The following is a 20200-nucleotide window of genomic DNA, read 5'->3' on the forward strand; positions in this document are numbered from 1 at the left end:
GACTTCCATTAGAATGCCATCAATACGGGGTGACTTACCTTTCTTCATGCTCATCACCACATACTCTAGCTCCTTTTAGAGAATGGGTGGGAAAGCTTCCTTACCCCACACAACACCAATCTCCACCTTGAGGAGGGCATCCAATCTTGTTTCATAGTCTTGTGTGACTTGCATAGGATTCCAAGGACTAACGAGAAGTGACTTGTGAAGGCTTTCACAATTTAGCATTGTCCTTCAAACACATTCACTTTTCCATCATCTATTGTTTCCAGGTGGCACCTACACAAGGGGATGAGCTCCTCTGATGGTTCTCCCTTGTGTGCACGTTGACAGGATGAGTGCCTTAAATAGTTGTCCGTTAATGGAGCGCATTCCTAAGAGCGAATCTTGGGTGGAAGGTTGATAGGGACACCTATATTTGAGCGTGAGACTTGCAAGTGTGAATGCGGGTGAAGCCATACATGGGTGATGCCACAATATTCATATCTCAAGTGTTAACGTCTACGTGAATTGATTATTTTATGGAATTCCAATTATTAATTGCTTTATTATGGCTAGCTACATTTATTCAGTTAATTATTTCTCTAACACGATTTTTTGGATTTTTGATAGTAGCTTATGTATAGAGCAAGATGAATTGGATATTCGCGGCAAGTGCAATTTATTTCAAAGACTTCTTCATTAAATTATTAAAATAAGATGCACCACCATTTATTCTAAGGCATGCATACATCCTCTTAGTACATATTTACTGATATTTGAGACTTTAAGAGATATATTACAGATATTTTAGAAATATTTTTATGGCTCTCAACGGTTGTGGGATGTAAAGGGCCTATCTGTGGATAAAACAAGATTCACTTTAATATTTTAAATATGGCATGGAGGAGATGCCACTCTATGTACAAGGGAAAATTGCACCCAATAATGTGTCACTCAAATTTACTTTACTCTTCTTTTAGTCTATTTTGAGTTTTATGAGTCATGCTTTCAATTTTTAAATGAATTAGAGTAAGAGAAGGCTTCTTTGATTCGCTACGCACAAGCCTTGCATCCAATTTGTGTAATAGTGGTATCGGAGCTTAGCTTACATTTGGGGCTTCTAATCGCCTATCATCTTGCACGAAGGCGAGCTCTCTAGAGCAATTGGAATCTATGGTCCCATCTCAACTCAAACTGACTGCATGGCTAGATTCATACAACTTCAAATCCCCAACTCCCTCTATCTCTACTAAACAAATATGTAGTTTAGGCCAAGATCGAAAAATTCAACCTCCTCTTTCATGGTGCCATTATTCGGATAGTCTATGATGGAATGAAGGTTTATACAAGTGTAATTAGGCTTGATCATTAAGCTTGATTAAGCCTTAAATAATCTTAAAGCTTCAAATCTTCTTCTTTTTTTTTGGGAGGGGAGGCATTTTTTAGGCCGTCGTGATTAGCGACGACATATTTTGGTCCTAAAGACCCAAGTTTTAGTTAAAATAAGGCTTAAAGCCTTAATCAGCTCCTTTCTTACCAAATCAATTTAACTCTCTCTTACATCTAGTCACTTGTTTGCAGACTACTCTTATCAATTCAAATAATCTTTAACTTCTAGCCTTTAAGAGGTGATTCTTGCACAGTCACTCTGGGGCTATGAAACTGCATCAAATTATCATCAAGAATTTTGGTCTTTCTTGCCCATTCCATCTTATTATTTTTCCAAGAAGCCGCTCTTTATTTTGGTGCTTACATGCCAAAATTTTATTGTTATGGGTAAAGCATCTAGTCAAGGCGTTTTTCTTATTTGTCATCCACAATCATTATGTCTCGTGAAAGGCCCATCTACTGGCACTACAAATTTTGATTCTACATCATCGCTTCCTGAATAGACCATGGAACAACGCATGGATTTATTGGCCATGCAACTAGAAGAAGAGTGTCAACATCAAGCCCAACTTGAGCAGGAGCTACGATCTCTAAATCGTCCGTCCTCTCTAATTTCTTTTGACAACAGCACTTTGGTCCATACCATCAATGCCACCCTCGAAGCTCAATCCAACCGCAAAGAGGAGAAAATAAGCAAACATATCTTTAAATTTAATACTTACGATGGTATTAACGATGGTCGTAAAGTTATCTCTTGGCTAAGTCTATTCGACTCATATTTTGATGATGAAAGTTATGCTAACAATGATAAAATTAAGTGTGCTTCACATCATTTTATCGATAAAGCTTCTTTATGGTGGGATGTTCATAAAATCATTGATCGTCCTCTTACATGGAAAGCATTCCGTAAGAAGGTTCTTACTAATTTTCTTCCTGCCCAATTCGAGCTTCGCATGCAACAACAATGGGATGCCTTTATCCAACGAGAACGAGATACCATTCCTCACTATACCAAAAGCTTTTGGAATACTTTGCTAGAACTTCAAATGGTCGAGTTTGTAGTTGAATCAACTTTTAAAAGGAAGTATATGTCCGGCCTTTTTCCATTTTTCCAAGTTAAGATCAACATGTTTAAACCTAATACATTGGACGAAACTATCTCTTTGGTACATGAGACTGAAAAGAAACAAACTAAAGATCATCGATAACTTCCAGCTTCCACGGGAAATAATATGGGTAACAAAAATTCTCGTTTTAATTCTTTTCGTGCTTTCAACTTTCATTTTGGAAAGAATCATCCTAATTGTCAACCTTGGATGAGAAATCTTTATAATAATGTAAGCCAGACTAACCCTAAAATTTCTCCTCTGCCTATCACTAAGACATCTTAACCTAAAAATGCTAATCCAAGTGTTTCAAATACGGATTTCGAGAATGTAATTTGTTACAAATGTAATCGTTCCGATCATATTGCGAGTCATTGTCCTACGGGGTAACACTCGTGATTGACTGGAAAAATCCCACTACACACTTAAATTATCTTGGAGATGATGAAGCAACTAAAGACCTTGAAGCAATACCAGATTTTAATGAAGCCATGCTTATGGAAGAAAACTCTAATGACATTGATGAACATGTTGGTAAATTTTCTATCCATGCTTCATTAAAAATGAGATGTAAAATCCATAATTATAAAATGACTATTTTGCATGATAATGAAAGTACACATGACTTTGTTTCAGAAAAGGTAGTAAAAAATTTGCAACTTAAAACTGTTCCATCTACTTATAAAATTAAGGCTTTATTCTTAGGGCAACAATATAACAAAACTAAAGAAGTACATGGATTAGAAATCTGCATTGGACCTTGTAGCAAAAAAAACAATTTTCTAGTAGCATTTTGCAATCTAGTAGCACTTTGCAATCTAGTAGCACTTTGCTATTTGTCTAATAAATCATCCATATGAGGAATTGAATATTAGTTTTTAACTGTAATTTAATTTAGATCTCTATAGTCTATGCACATTCAATAGGTTTGATTCTTTTTCTTTATTAAAAGAACGGGAGCCCCAAAAGGTGAATTGATAGGTCGGATTAATTTTCTATTTAATAATTCTTCAATTTATTTTTTGGATTTCTTTTTGTTCTACTTGATTATGGCGATATGGAGCTTTATAGGGAGGTTGACTACTAGGTAGAAGGTCAATTTGATAATATTTAGGTCATGATAGAGGAAGTTGAAGAGACAAATCAGAAGAAAAACAATTGAAATTTTGATTGATAAAATTTTATTGTCTTATAGTCAACTTAGAATGAGTAGCTTTAACTTCATTAAGTAATATGAGAAAAGATTCAGATTGTTTTTGAATGGCACGCTTCGCTTGAGTATGACTAATTAATGGATATAACTCAATGTCTATTAGTCATTCAAGAAAAAGAAGTGGTCAAATTGACCTTAAGTTCAATTATCATCAAGTACATATGGCTACCCTGACATTTACAAAACTGCCTTTAGGACCCAATCTGGCCATTATTTATTGTTAGTAATGCCTTTCAGTCTTACTAACACATCTGCCACTTTCAATAGAATGATGAATCGAATAGTTCTAGATTTTTAGCACTGTGTTATTGTCTTTTTTTATGATATCCTTGTGTTTAGTAAAACTAAAAGAGACCATGAACAACACTAATCTTTAGTCTTTAGTTTATTAAAACAATATCATCTTTTTACTAATCTATAAAAGAGTACTTTCTTTCAAATAGATATTAAATACTTAGATAATATTGTGTCTACTAAAGAAATTCAAGTTGATCCACGCATAATTGAGGCTATTAATACATGGCCTACATCCAAAAATGTGCATGAAGCCTGCTCATTTTTAGGTTTAGCCAATTTTTATTCTAAATTTGTTAAAAATATTTCATTACTTAATTTGCTATTAACTGTATTATTAAAGAAAGGTCTTGTATTTCATTAGGATGGCAACCAACATCGATCTTTTGATTTACTAAAGCATGCAAATATTAATTCACGCACTTGTCTTACAACTCCCTGATTTTAATGGACCGTTATTTTTACTCGTTATTGACACTAGTGGTTCTGGCATTGGAGCTGTATTGATGCAAGATGATCATCCAATTGCATACTTTAGTTGTAAATTGGAACCTTTTGAACTTAAGTATAGTACCTATAACAATTAACTTTTACCTATAGTATATGCATTATGCATATGGAAACATTATTTAATGGGTTTAGAATTTACGATTAAGATAAGTCAACAACGTATCAAACACATTCTATCTCAACCACAAATTTATGATAGGCATATACAATGGCTATATTTCATTCAGTCTTTCCATCCTTTAGTCTAATACTAGCCCAGTAAAGAAAATGTTGTAGCTAGTGCATTAAGTCGTAGACCGTCGGTAAATAATATTTTTGTGCTTTCTATATCTTCATTAGATGCTATAAAAAATACTTATCTACATGACTTTGATTTTCATGATGCCTGGTTGGCTTTATCTAAAAACCAATGGATTCCAATTAATAATTTGTATGTCTATGATGGATTCCTCTTTTATGAGAAACGTTTGTGTGTTACTCAATCCTTTCGTCATTTTGATCTCCAAGAAGTTCACAATCCACCTTATATGGGACATTGTGATATCATTTCTACTCTCTGTAATTAGCAAGAATATTTTTATTTATGTGGGAACTCCAAAAGTCATAATTTGTGACCTGCCCTTCCTTATTATATTGTCATAGAAAGAATAAAGAATGAAGTGAAAGTGATGGGCAACTACCACATGCAGTGTACACGTGTGTGGGCACTGTGTACATAGGCAACAAAGTAAATGTAAGCGGCTAGGTACATGTGGCCTTTAACCCCCAACAAAAGGGGAGAGAGAGAGAGAGAGAGAGAGAGAGAGAGAGAGAGAGAGAGAGAGAGAGAGAGCATGTCCTTGTAATTTATACTTTTTAAATGCATTTGTTTAACTCAATGTTCATGATAAATATGTCTTTTTCAGTACCTTTGTTAGCATTGCCCTTTAAGGTGTATGCTTATATAATGGTGTAATGAGACAAGGTGGTGCACATCCCAAAAAAAGTACTTATCGTTAACTTCAGTTAAGTGGTCCACTTAGCCTTGAATGTGAGGATATCTTGCCCTTTAGAGAATATGCTGCTATAATCGAATGTTGACAAGATGGTTCTTCTTTGTTGAAAACTTACCTCTAGATAACTCAAGAGAACCACTTTTAGACTTGTTGAGTGAAAAGTTGATTCAGTTCCTTACCCTTTTATTTTATTTTAAAGGAAAATCTTGAAAGTGTTCTTGCTTTTTTGAATTGAAGTAGTGCTAAGAGCTCTTCTTGGAAACAAAAGGGCAAAGCTCCAATGTATGCACTAGTGCATACTCGTTCCTTTAATTAAGGAGTGCACAAAAATAGCTATACATTTCAACTAGCATCCTTGGAGATCTTCTAATCTTTTGGAATGATATACCTTTGGGTGAATAGGGCTGGGTCTCGAACCATTAATCTCTAATTACTATGTTAAGATTAAAACAAAACAATTCAATGTGGACCATTGTTCATGAAAAACTAAGAATTAATACAATGTATATTAATCAAAGGTTTTTTAAAAAGACATTCAAAATCTAAAAAGAAGGTAAAAAACCTTAGGCTCAATACACACTAGTTTGCATGAGCATAACCAATCAAAGTTTTTTTTAAAAGACATTCAAAATCTAAAAAGAAGGTAAAAAACCTTAGGCTTGATACACACTAGTTCACATGAGCATAGAGGTTCCTTGAAAGAAGGAGCCTCTTGTTTTCACACCAATCACTCACACACGCACGCACACGCACGCATGCATGCGCGCGTGTGCACATGCACGCACGCACTCACGCACGCACGCACACGCACACGCACACGCACACGCACACGCGCACGCGCACGCACACACACACGCACACACACACACACACACACACACACACACACACACACACACACACGAAAAAGGCTTGAAATTTTGAAATATGTCTTAAGGGTGTACTCAAGGTTTGAACTCATGCACCCATGTACACACCCACACACTCAAACCACTTGAGCTACAGGTCATATTTTCTTTAATTGTTCTCTCATTCTTTGAAATGGATATTGGTTGAAGTTGAATGGTTATGATGAGTGGTTGGAAACAAAGGAATGCAAGGTAAGACCCCTTTTCCTTTGATTTGGAATGGACATTTGCACAATCCTATTGGGGGGGTGGGGAAGGAAAGGCGGATAATTTTCCCCATGTGGACACTTTTATCAATCATTGTGTGCGTGACATGTTAGTGAACACTTTTTTGGATCACTCTATGCATGGTATGTTTACAATATGCCATGTGCTACAAACCTATCCAAACTATTCTATAGTGGGCCTTAAACTCTCCAAAAATTTTATTTGTAAAAATTCAATTTGTTTAGCTACTTCAAAAGTCCCATGAGAAATGAACTTCTTAGTACTATAAATAGGGAGCCCTCTAATGAGTTGTCTTTGATTCTTTAGATCCAAATTCTTTAAAAGTAGGTCCATGACAATGGCAAACAATAGGGGAGCCAGTGGATAGCCTTGCCTACCTAATCTTTTTAGCTCAAAGGGGTCCGAATAGAGCCCATCCACCTAGACTACAACAAAGGCATTAGTAAAGAGAGTCTTCACCATAACTATGAAAGTATAGCCAAATCCCATGGCTCATAGAACAATTTAGATGAAATCCCAACTAATCTTATCATATGTCTTTTCGAAGTCCATGTGGATTAATACAATGTCCTATTTAAGCGAGAGGGTAGATCAATGGACAAAGCAAGATTAAAACAACATCATGAATTTTTATTCTTTGAACAAAACTGTATTGTTGGAGGTGAATAAGCCTCCCAAGGAGAAACATAATTCTATTGGCTAATGCCTTAGCCATTATTTTATAGGCTACAATCAACATGGTTAGAGGTCTCCATGTTGAGATCTTAGATTTGTCCAATGATTTTGGAATGAGTTTGATTAAACCCGCATTGAGGGCTTTGGGGAAGGCCCCACTTGACCTAACATGATTGAGTTGCTTGCATAAATCATCAGCACCACAGACATCTCACAAGGATTGGTAGACTTCCATTAGAATGCCATCAATACTGGGTGACTTACCTTTCTTCATGTTCAGCACCACATACTCTAGCTCCTTTTAGAGAATGGGCAGTCCAAGAGGAGAGCTTCCTCTCCCCACACATTACTAATCTCCACCTTGAGGAAGGCATCCAATCTTGTTTTATAGCCTTGTGTGACTTGTGTAGGGTTTCAAGGACTAACAAGAAGTGACTTGTGAAGGCTTTAACAATTTTAGCATTGTCCTCAGCACATTCCCTTTTGCAACATCTATGCCTAGGATGGTTTTCCTAGGTTGGCTTTATTATGAGAGCTCTAAAGACAAACAATCTGGGTGCATCCCCCAATAGGGCCCATTGCCCCTTCAATTGTATGCCCATAGCTTCAAAATGCTCCACTCCTTTGAGTAGCAATGGTGAGAATGTTTCTTTGAGCCTTGGCTTGTTCCTTGCCATAGCTCTTTGTTGTTTGAGTCATATCTGAAACACAATTCATCCAGTTTGAGACTTTGTCCTTGTAGCACTGCTTGGTTGACTTCCAAGCATTCTTCAATTGATGACAATAGGTCTCCTTATGAAGAAAGGAGGTGTTGAACCTAAAGGGGGGGGGGACAATGTAATTGTAATTGTACACAATACCAAAACATGATCGGAGGTAGTCATTTATGTGAGGATCCACCACCTCACACAAGGAATTAGCCATGAAGCCCCATTATTAAGATAGAATCTGTCTAATCAAGCTACTTGCCAAGTATCACCAATGTGCTTGTTGTGCTAGGTGTAGGGCAGATTTGCATCATTTTCACAGGTCACTACTATGTTGCTCAAGTCATAAGTAACCTCTAGCTCGTGCCACTTGTCTCTTTCTTGGGCAATCATGTAGCCCCCCTCGTGAGACCTATCATTTCTTGACAAGGTCATGTTCCAATCTCCAAAGAGGATTGTGTTATGATCAATCGACTTGTCTTCCGATTCTTCCCCTAGCTTGGCACAATCAATAGACAAGTTGGGCCTATAAATTGAAAGGATTGTGAACCGTTGAGATCCACGTAGGATGGTGACTATCACTATGCTTCCATCACCCCTAGTCCATTGTAGTAGAGGGTATAGTTCCTTCTTCACCAAACATAGCATGCCTCTCTTCCCTTGTTTAGCATAATCTCCAAATACCAAGTAATCCCCAAAGAATAGTCCTTTGTCTTGCCCATCATCAATTTTGATCTCTTGCAGCCCTAGGATGTCACACTTGTATTTCTTGATTACATGCTTGCATGCATCCTTTTTTATCTCTCCTCCTAACCCCTTACATTCCAAGATATAATAGTAAGCCTATTCATAAATGTGCACTTCATCATCTTCACCCTCATCCTTGTCCAAAACTGCATAGAAGTTTCTAGCCATAGGCAGTTTACATTCCATCCTCTTAAGTGAGACCTTGTTCTTCTTCTTGCCTTGGTGATGCGTTGCACCTTTGGGCACAATGTTCTCCTTGTTGGCCATTGAGGCCGCTTTGGAGGCTTAGGTTGAAGACTGAGCACCCTAGGTAGTCTTTCGAGGTGCCTTGTTGATTGATTCCTTCTCTCTAGCAACATGCTCATTTTCCTTACCTTCTTTCTTCCCACCCCCTGAATGCTGGGTTGTACGGGATTAGCCTACTCAGTGGTCCCCTTCTTGATAGCCTCATCTTGTATATTGGTTTCACCTTGCATGTTCTTGAGTGGACAGTCTCTAGCGCAGTGGCCCCTCCTTGCACATAAAATAAGTGTTTGGAAAAGCAAAGAACTTAACTTTGACTGATAGCCCGATCCCATTGGGATCAAATAGCTCTAGAACTTCAAAGATTTGTTGCTTTTTATCCTAGAGGATATATAAAATTTTCTCAACTCTGAGTAATCCATTGGGGCAAGAGGTCAAGGGGATGTATAGTGGTTTGCCCAAGGCATCCACCAAGACTGATAGTTCCCAACCTAGCATAGAGGGAAAGTTGACCCAAAACGGGGCATTCGAACTATAGTATTTCTTATGGGTTAAAGCTAGCCCTCCAAGGGAGAGAGTAAACCAGGTTACCCTTGAACCCAACTCTAAGCTGAAATGAAATCTCTCTCAAAACCTTAGATGCAACCATAGCCAGAAATAACCCCCACCCAACAAAACTATGCTATACTAGACAAGCCCTTTGCACCAAAGGTAGCTCACAACCATTTGGAGAACTCCTCCTTCATAGGAGGGTTGGTAAGAAAATACATTTACATGCTATAGTTGAGATACTTAGAGTACCTTTTTTTGAGCTATTAACGAGAGAAGTAGATTGGTGTTTTAAGTGTAGTTCTCCCTTCGCCTAATGAAGCTCTCCCTCTTGGGTTGAAATCTTGCTAGTCGGTTTGCAGTGCCTTCTCAACCTCCTGTGCTTCCCCCTGTGCATTGACAGTCCCCAGGTAATCTATTTCCATGTCATCGTTCCTCTTTTGTTGCTTCATTGAGCCTCTATGCTTGTTCTTGCCATCAAGGTTCCACTTGCCCGCCTGCATGCATGCACAACCAATTGCCACATGGTGAAATAGGAGTTATGAGAGTCAAACTCTTTAATTAGCAACAAAGGTCCTCTTGAATGGGCTCACTCTCCTTTGTTCACCAGTGCTTAGTGAGTTTCAAATTAAAGTTTTGTACATCTCCTACCAAAAGCTTTTTAAAGTGGACAATGAAAATTTCAAATTAAAGCAGGTTTCATACTAGTCCAAATAGAGGTTCACGACAAGTTCGTGGAGCTTATGTGTCAAATGCTGGCTATTTCAAATACTCTCAATGGAAGGGAAAAGTCATCTAACATGACCATGGCACCCAAGGTCCATACTCATCGAAAATTATGTCGATCCCTTGATCTTCATGACATGTGGCAACACTCCAAACCATCAAGCCAATCCACCACTCTTGATATAAGGTGAACTCAAAACACTAATAAACTGTCCATCCGTCGAATGTGAAAGCACCTTATATCGTATTTATCGGATACACTTCGTCCGTCCGGACCAGTCTGAATCCGGTCTAAAGTTGCTGTATATCCTACTAAAAATGCTATTAGCACTGAAGTGAGCTAAAAAGGGAGCTTTGCAAAAAACTTGAACGACAGCTCAGGCGCAGAGAGAGAGAGAGAGAGAGAGAGAGAGAGAGAGAGAGAGAGATGGGTAAGCGGAGGTACGAGTTTACGCGCGTGCGACCCAAGAAATGGGGGAAGACGACCAGCTGTATGCAGGAGATGCTCAACTTCTTGAACTGCCTCCCGCGCAACAAATACGACGCAGATTTGTGCGCCAAGCAACGGGATGCCCTTAACGCTTGCATGGAAAACGAGGTTCTTCTTCTTCAAATGCTCTCATTCCTATTTTCTGTCTCGTGTCTTCTTTCTAGATCATAATTCATTGTATACAACATGTTTTCTGCATATGCTTCCCTCCTGCTGTCTGATTGAGGTCTGTCTAGGTTACATTAAACAGGCATTTGGAAATTGCTCATTCGTGTTTTCGGTTTGAGGTCCTTCTAAAGAATAATTCGTACTATAAAACATGTTGTCTGCATACGCTTCATTCCTGCTATCAGTTTGAGCTCTTTAGATAATAATCTAAAGCATTAAACAGGCATTTGTAAATTGTTCATTCCTGTTTTCTGTTTGAGGTTCTTCTAGATCACAGTGCGAAACATGTATTCTGCATATGCTTCACTCCTGCTGCCCATTACAGTATTAAACAGGCAATTGCACATATTTGATTCGTGTTTTCTATCTTTCAGGTCCTTCTAGATAAGGTAAAACACATCTTTCTTTGACCGCCAACACAGAAATAGTCCAAAGGATTGCTTTTTGGAACCCTTTTATTGCCTCTTTTATTGGCTGGTCATTTGCTTTTGGGTTGGGTAAAAATTTGGAGAAAGGGGGAGTTTTTAGAATGCAGTGTGTGCCACCTTTTTGCAGATCGCAAGCAAAACACATGCTTTCTTTGCACAAGTATAAAAATGCACATGGAAGCTGTTAGAGCAAGGAGTCTAAAGTAGAATCATTGGAGAAAATGCTGGTTAAGTTTCTCATTAGATTCTTGGCATTGCAAAGTTCATTCAAAATAAATTTTTCTTGTAAGAAAAAGTTTATATTACTCGGAAGACTTTACAACAAAAATTACATGTGTTCAATAGTCAGGTTGAAGTTGATGCAAGGTCAAGTTGGGAACATATATGCAAGCCTCTCAAGGTGGTATGGGGGATAGAAGCCATGGAGAGAGAGAGTAGCGCCACTTGGGGTTGTTGCTCGCATCGAGAAGAACAAATCATGGTCATCCTAGGTATGTAGGAAGTGGTGTTGGAGCTCTTTGTGAGCTCGAGAGTCACCTTGTTCTTGGTCCCAATAGCCGCGGAGGGAGTGGATGATCGAGGTGGTTAGACACTCATTGCCCATAACAAACGGGCAGCGTGCCTTTTAGATAAGCTAAGGTGAAAGGGTAATGTGGAGGTCCACTTGTAAACCAAGGTAACTTACAGTCTGTTCCTTACTCACTCATCTGAAGCCCAGGCAGATACCCCACTGCGTGCTAGACTTAGGATTTGTCTAAAATCCAATTGATTTTCGGTAGATGATCCTCGCTCCCGCAGCTGTGGAGAAGATCTCCAGTGCCAGTCTCACTCCCTCCAACATCATCTCATTGTCCTCCACATATTTGCATATTGAGAGTCCATCAGCTTTGTCTCCTCTCGGCTCTATCACTATAAGCTTGAGGCCACGCAGGCTGCTCACTCTTGAGTGGAGAAAGCAAGACATTGCCTTTGCTAAGAGTAGGAAGAGGAAGGGGGCTAGAGGGAAGCTTTGCTGCATCGACCTCTCCAAGTGCAACTCCTCTCCCCTCTTGCCTCTTATGAGAACCCTGTTGGTGGCTGACCTATGCAAGGCAGAAATCCTTGTGATTCACTCTTGGGAGAAGCCCAATCGTGCCATGATACCTTCCAAGAAGTCTTAGTTGACCCTATCATAGTTCTTCTCGAAGTCTAGTAGAAGTATTGCCACCCTCTAGTTGCCATGTTGCGCGCACTCAGTGGCCTCAAAAAAGGTAAAAACATTGTCTAGGATGCTCCTCTCTTGGAGAAGCCTATTTATGTGTCATGGATGAGTCTGGGAGAATGGGGTGAAACGTGTTGCCAATCATCTTGGCCAAGGCCTTTTAGACCACTAACAACAAGGTGATCAGCCAAGCAGTCTTCCCCTTTGGGGAGGAGATTGACTAGTTCTACTGATAGGCTACTTGACATTTGTATGATTGAAAATCTCCTAGAAAGCCTAGAGTAGGGGGTTCTTTACTACCTCCCAAAATGTGGTAAAGAAGGCTCTAGACAGCCCGTCCTCATCTTCTTCAGGGCATTTCTACCCATTGTGTGTGTGAAATGCCTTAGCTAATTCCTTCTTTGTGAAAGGTTGAAGACCTGCTTGTCCCATTACCTTGGTCACAAGGAGTGGAACACACTCCTATAACTGTTGTCTACATCAGAGTACCTTGTTTGATACTGCCTCCTATTGAAAAAGTTGTTTGTAGAAAACTGTAGCGATCTCCATCACCTCCTGCGGGTAAGAATGGACCTTGTGTAACCAACCTTTTGTATATCAAGTGTTACCAAGACATATTGGCTTAATGATTCAAATTAATTTGATGCTCATATACTTTAAAAGGCGATTTGTATCATTTGAGTATTTTAAAATGCAATTAATGTTCATCTTTCCATTCAGGGGTGGCCAGTGGTCAGAATGCTCTATAATTATACTTAGGTCGTCATTCATGAGATGCCCAAGAGAAATTAAAAGTTTAGTTGGGTGGTTAGATTGACAAAAAAAGCTTAGATGACTAAGACTTTTTGCACTTGGGGTAGTCACATTGACTAGAAGACCATATAATGAATGGTTTCAAAAAGTGAAACCAGATGCTCATGATCAAAGAAACAAACTATGAACTGATGAACCTATATAATGAAGCTTTGTAGAATCTAAATTTGGCGACTTGTGGAATTTAGGAGGTTACGATTTTTGGAAGCTACTCAAATGGAAATTTTGTTCGTGTCAAAGGCTTTGGAAAAGTTCAAGGAATAATTTTATCTTTAGCGGCCATCTCAAATTTCTAACCGTTTGAGAGATTTTTAGAGTAGAAGGTTTAGAAGCTTCTTTCTCTAAGAAAAGTGACATGTGGCATCTAGAATAAGACGCGTTATTTTGAAGAGACAAGTGTTCCTACTCTTGTCATTTTCAACAAACACTTGTCATTTGTAGCCTCTACTTTTCACTTTTGAGCATCCAAGGCCTGTACCTATTTATTGGGACTAGGGGTTGTCATTGCAGATCTTCACGGGGGACTGTTCAAGAAAGGTGCTTTTTACATAAGGGGAAAGGCTCTCTTGAGGAGAGGGGGCAGCAGCAGGTGGTTTAAATCTGTTTGCTTGTTATTGGGGCACGAGGGGGATAAAGGAGGAGAGAGAGTGTGGTGGTGTTGTGAAGATGAAGAGGGGATGGCACAAGGTGGCCAAATTGGCTTGTCGACTTGTTTGTTTAGGGGAGTCTGTGGATTGGGGGGAGGGGAAACTAATATATAGAGGTGAGGCACTTTTGGAGAGGCACTTTTTGAGAGGTGGCGAGGTAAGGGGGCCGTGGAGTGGTGAGAGGGGGGAGAAGTTGATGTGATGGTGGCGAGACGGGGAATGAGTAGCTTGTAAAGAGTTCAAGCTAGGGGATGCCAAGTCTAGAACAGAGGATCAATATTATTCCATGGCCATAGTTGTTTTTTAGATCTTTTTCCATGTGCCTTCTTGTCATGTACTATTGCTTGCTTGATTTGGATCATTGCGCATCCAAATGTTTGTTGTGGATGATGGCTACAATGGATACTCTAGCTCCAACAACATTTTTTGAATTTTTATCAATCCAAAATGAATTCCGATGTAGCTCTAGCAAGCTGTTATTTTATCAGCTTCTCTACCCTAGTGAAGGAGGTTGAAGAATCTTAGTTGTACACCATCCATTTGCAATACAAGTTAAAGCAAGGGATGCCAAGTTTCGGCACCAATCGGATGTTTGCTGTCTAAGATTAAGTTGTATAGTGTATATTTTATATTTTGTGAATTTACTTCTTGTTGTAATTAAATGTTAATCAAGTCATTACCTGGAATGTGCTTGCCTATCGGTTGTGCAGGTACGTTTTTAGAGGTCCATCGAGAGATGAATCTAAGCGACGCTGCTTGGTACTCCTATGGAATGTTATGGGGTTTGTCACCTAGGGTTTCTTGAGTTTGCCTCGCAACAGAACGTTTGCGGCTGAACCCACTAGGATTGACTTGAAATCCATGTTCCTAGCGGTCAAGGTCTCCTGACAGTATTCTAGCATCGAGTCCTAAACATCTTACTTTTTGCAGAGATACCCAATCCAAAGCAGATCCATACTGCACTTGGTTCAAAGAGAATGGGAAATGAGAGGGATGCGCTACTCAACCTCTCACAGTCCCATTTCGGTCCCCTAAAACGGCATGAATTAGGGTTCTAACCTAATAATTTTCTAAGGATCGGACGTCGGTAAAACCTTGTGAGAAGCCTCCTAGTTCTCTGGGACTACCCTATTGTACGGACGTCGGTAAAACCTTGTGAGAAGCCTCTTAGTTCTCTGGGACCACCTTGTCGTACGGACCCGTCGAGGTTCGGCCCATCCGCTTCCCTCAATAGGCGTTCTTTAGTTATTTAATTAGGCACTACTACATTTACACGTGACATTTAAAATCAGTTTCCTTAATTAAGCCTTTTAGGGAACCGGGTTCGTTCGCGTAACTTAAAGCATCAACATGAAAATAAAGCAAATAGTCCTTTTGACAAACAAGTTCCTTAACTTATCCTCAAGTTAATCTTTGTCTCCTGACCATACAAGAGAAATTATATATCCCTTCTGGCCTGTAAAAGTACCTGGTCCAAATCACATGGCACTATAATTTCCATCTTTTATCTAGAATAGAATCTTCCAACGCCACAGACGTTGGTGCCACGACCATACAGGAGAAATTATATATCCCTTCTGCCCTGTAAAAGTACCTGGTCCAAATCACATGGCACTATAATTTCCATCTTTTATCTAGAATAGGATCTTTCAATGCCACAGACGTTGGGGCCACGGAAGTCTTCAACTCCGTTTCGGACTTGGTAAGGAATGTCCAGAGTTCCACCTGACCCACAAGTAGCCTAGGAGTGAAACACCATTTCCATGGTTGGTCTTTTCACCACTCAATCTTCGGCCCGTGAATCGAGTAGTGCCCTTCTCAAGTTAATCAGTGGTGCGATCTTGGAGGTGATCCACCTGTGCAAAGTATCATTTCCTTAATTAAATAATTTAAGATTCAAGCACAATCAAAGCAATCAGTGCTAATATCATCTTCCAAGAAAATATTCCTTTATTTCCATGGCAATTTGTCATCACATACCCTTGCCGTGCATTTACCATCAATCACAAGCACTTGGAATAATCATCCAAACGACAAACCAACAACTAGTTGAATGTAAAAGCATTTAGGATGCTATTCGATCAACCAACAAAACCAATTGTATTCTTCCCAAACAATGCAAGAATAGATACGATGACATTTCCATCGCATATCTGCTCTCCCCCTTGGGATCAAAGAGTGATTCTATGTAAAATTTACTTAACACTCCCTTTCTTTGGCTAATGCATATGTTAAGGGTTCAAACATTGTACACAATGTAAGTTCTGTAGGTCACTTATATTGATCGATAACCCAATCTTGAGTTGGATTGGCGAAAGTCGTAGTTATCCGACGGATCTCAAGACATCTTAGTTTTAATCCTTATGATTAATTTCTTGTACTAGCTCTTAGTTAAGCCATGAGGCAAATGAGAAATTATTCTTATATATCAAACATGTTATAGGTATAACGTGTAAATACTTGATAATATAAGTGCGAGATGATCTCAAGTAACTAGACTCCAACAGGCCTTGTATTGAGCTAGAATCTAGTCCTTCTTATTATTTGGGCTCTTAGGCTAAGTACTTTTGAAGTATCTAAACTTTAAACTAGGACTTTCTATTCATGATTCTTAATGTCATATTCTTTTAGCAATTATGGAATTTGTAACCTTTGACTATGTTTTAACCTAGCACTTGTATACACAAATTTTTAATGTCATTCTTTTTATGATTATGCCATTCATAACCCTTGATCGATTCTTTCTTGTAATTGCTCCATCAACGAATAAGCCATATGCAACTAGGTGTAATTAACTTACCTTGATACATGCACTTCGCAAACTCCATCTTTCGAATATTTGCGATGAATTTATCATTTTCAATAACCCATTCTCATGCTGCATAGTACGGGCATGTTGTGCCTTATGCGAAAGTTAGAGCAAGTAGCTAAGAACTTAGAATTGTGTTATTTACATTCGGTCCTTGTGGCCTCCCCCTTGTCGAGGTCATCGTCTTCTTCCTCTTCGTTATCGTCGATGCTATTGTCTTGGACTTCGTATGGGAGGGAGCAGAATGTTACATCCTCTCCCCCTTAGAGAACTCGAGATTTTCACATCACGGAAGAATTGGGATTTCATTCTAGCCCCTCTGGGGCAGGACCCATCACACATTCGTTGGGACACTCTTATCACTCATAAGCATGTGGTCTTTTGAAACTTATTGTATCGGATATAACTAACTTAAGTTTGGCTATCATTGCTTCATTGGCAAAAGCAATTCCCGCAGCAGAGAAATAATCATTCATCGACTCAATCCATATCTCCGCCTCTGCTGCGACTTCTATTCCTTTTTCACCAAACTCGAGTGCCTTAATTTTCTTGAGAAGAAAATTTCTCTCTTACATATCAGCATTCATGGGTGGAGAAGGTGCCTAACAATCAAGCCATACCACTTAGGTTATTCTGTTTAGGATATGACTACGAACCATACATTAATCAATCACATATCATTACGAAGTTTCACTCTGATACCAATTGTAACGTGCCCGTCTATTGGCTGTCCAGACAAGTTTTTAGTGGTCCATCGAGAGACGAATCTAAGCGACGCTGCCCGATACTCCCATGGAATGTTACGGGGTTTGTCGCCTAGGGTTTCTCGAGTTCGCCTTGCAACGGAACGTTCTCAGCCGAACCCACTGGGATTGACTTGAAATCCGGGTTCCTAGTGGTCAAGGTCTCCCGATAGCCTTATAGTGTCAAGTCCTAAACATCCTACTTTTCGTAGAGATACCCAATCCGAAGCAATCCATGCCGCACTTGGTTCAAAGAGAATGGGAAATGAGAGGGATGCGCCGCTCAACCTCTCTACCCATGGGGCACAGTTTCATTCCGGTCCCCTAAAACGGCATGAATCAGGGTTCTAACCTAACAATTTTCTAAGGGTCGGACTGATCTATGAACTAATCACAAACTGATTGCAAAAATTGATGAGTGATTGATGCAAAAAACTTCTGTAAAACTGATCCCAAAAGTGACCATAAGCTGTTTTTAATCTGATAAAAAACTAAGCTGAAAGTGACTAGAAGTTTTTCTCGAAATTGGGGCAAAAGTTCATATCCAACTGATCATGAACCGATTCCAAACCGATGCAAAAGTATAGTTTTAGAACCGATAACAACCATACTCATCTGCATACATCTCATAGTGACTAGTACATTGAGTAGTGACCCCATGGTAGACATATTGTTAGCGTAGTACCTTGGATGCATACTAAATACTCCAAGATCCACTACATACGAGAGTTGTCCACAACTGGAGGAGTGGAAGTGCTACCTCCCCCTTGAGCATCAAGTAATACTCTAGATCCTTGCTCTGGTGAATTTGATTGAGCTTGAACTGAAGTCAGCTCTAACTGAAGGGCATCTAGGTAAAGCTACAACAATCAAGGATGGTCTGCCAAGTCATTCTCGTGCCAAGGTCTGCTCAGGTACCAAAATCTCATCCAACTCCTCAACCTCGGGCTGTATTCCAGCAGACATATCCTATGGCACATCATCACAAAAAGACATCAACAAACTAACATGAAAGGCATTGTGTATGTGCCAAGTGGAGGTAATTTCAGCTAATACACCACATTGCTGATCTTTTCCAACACCTGAAAAGGCCCATAGTATCTCATACTTAACTTTGGATACAATCTCTCTTCTCCTTTAATCTTTTTCAGCCTTGCCTTTTCAAAGCGCAGCAATGCATAATTGCCCTTTGCAAACTGTAAAGCATGTCTATGGCAATCAACTACCTTCTTTTACTTTTCTTGTGATTTCTAATGTGCATACTTTATCTTTGCATAGGCTACATCCAAAATTTTCACATAAAGGTCAGTCTCAAAGATCTTATCCTTAGTCTGCAAGATAGGTGGTACCTTTTTGCCACCCTCAACCTCCTCAAATGAAGCGTTGCCAATGGAACTATGCATTGTATTGTTGTAAGCAAACTCAACTAAGGGCTAATATTGCTCCCACTGTGACTTATGGTTTGAGACATAGCACCTCAAAAGATCTAACACTTTGGAATTTGCTTCCTTAGACTGACCATATGTCTGTGATGGAAGAATGATGAGAATTTTAGCATAGTACCTGTGTTCTTAAATAATCCCTTCCAAAATAAACTAGTTATGCGAGGGTCTTAATCATTGACAATCGACTCTGGCATATCATGATACTTAAAGATATGTACAAAAAGTTAAAACAAGTGTGCCATATGATGAGCCTTTATTTTCTTCCTTACCGGAATAAAATGGGCCTGTTTGCTAAACTTGCAAATGATAGTCCGTATCCCATCATTCCTTGTAGGTGTCGTAGGAAGGTAAAAAATAAAGTCCATTGTAATGCTCTGCCAAGGCCTATCTAGAATAGACAAAGGCTTCAATAAGCCCTGCATCTTTTGCCTATCATGTTTTATCTATGTTACAAAAACAAGTGTGCCATATGATGAGCCTTTATTTTCTACCTCACCGGAATGAAATGGGCTTGTTTGCTAAACGTGCAAAAGATAGTATGTGCCCTATCATTCCTTGTAGGTGTTCTAGGAAGGTCAAAAATCAAGTCCATTGCAATGCTCTGCCAAGGCCTATCTAGAATAGGCAAAGGCTTCAATAAGCCCTGCATCTTTTGCCTATCATGTTTTATCTTTTGACATACAATGCATATCTTGACAAACTGCTCTCATCATGTCTCAAAGCTGGCTAGTAAAAGAAATGCTTCACTTCCTTGACTATGGCATGAATACCTCTGTGTCTTGCATATGAAGAAGCATGACTTTCAGCAATAACTATAGGCCTCATGTGCTTTGTGACATAGTTGTCTATGTATCATTAGAAATCCATCTCTAAGCACAAAGTGCTCATGCCTTTGGCCATTGCAAAGCTGATCATAAATATTAGCAAAGTTCGAATCAACAACATATTGCTCTTTCATGGCATCCAACTCAGTGTGATAAACCATGCTGATAGATGAAATTTGTGGCTTACATGACAGTGCATTAGCCACAACATTCTTTTTACCATCAATATATACAATTTGAAAATGAAACATAGAGAGAAAATTCGGCCATCTCATATGCTTCTCTGACAACTTTGCTTGTGTCAAAAAGTACCTCAAAGTTTGATGACTTGTTTGCATTGTAAAATCAGCCCCCAACAAA

The 20200-nt window shown here is 39.2% G+C and overlaps 1 protein-coding gene across 1 annotated transcript in view; it reads left to right on the forward strand.

Moving 5' to 3' along the window:
- Positions 1–10595: 10595 nt before the first annotated feature.
- The window catches only part of LOC148019232 (small ribosomal subunit protein mS37), a 39125-nt gene continuing 29520 nt past the window's right edge, over positions 10596–20200 (forward strand). The window contains exon 1 of the mRNA XM_087660823.1: positions 10596–10870. Within this exon, the coding sequence (XP_087516949.1) occupies positions 10700–10870 (171 nt within the window). The 5' untranslated portion in view covers positions 10596–10699. The remainder of the gene's footprint in view (positions 10871–20200) is intronic.

This window comes from Lygodium microphyllum, chromosome 20, assembly GCF_053477565.2.
Source record: "Lygodium microphyllum isolate KBCC chromosome 20, Lygodium_microphyllum_v1.1.10, whole genome shotgun sequence".
Taxonomy (NCBI): Eukaryota; Viridiplantae; Streptophyta; class Polypodiopsida; order Schizaeales; family Lygodiaceae; genus Lygodium; species Lygodium microphyllum.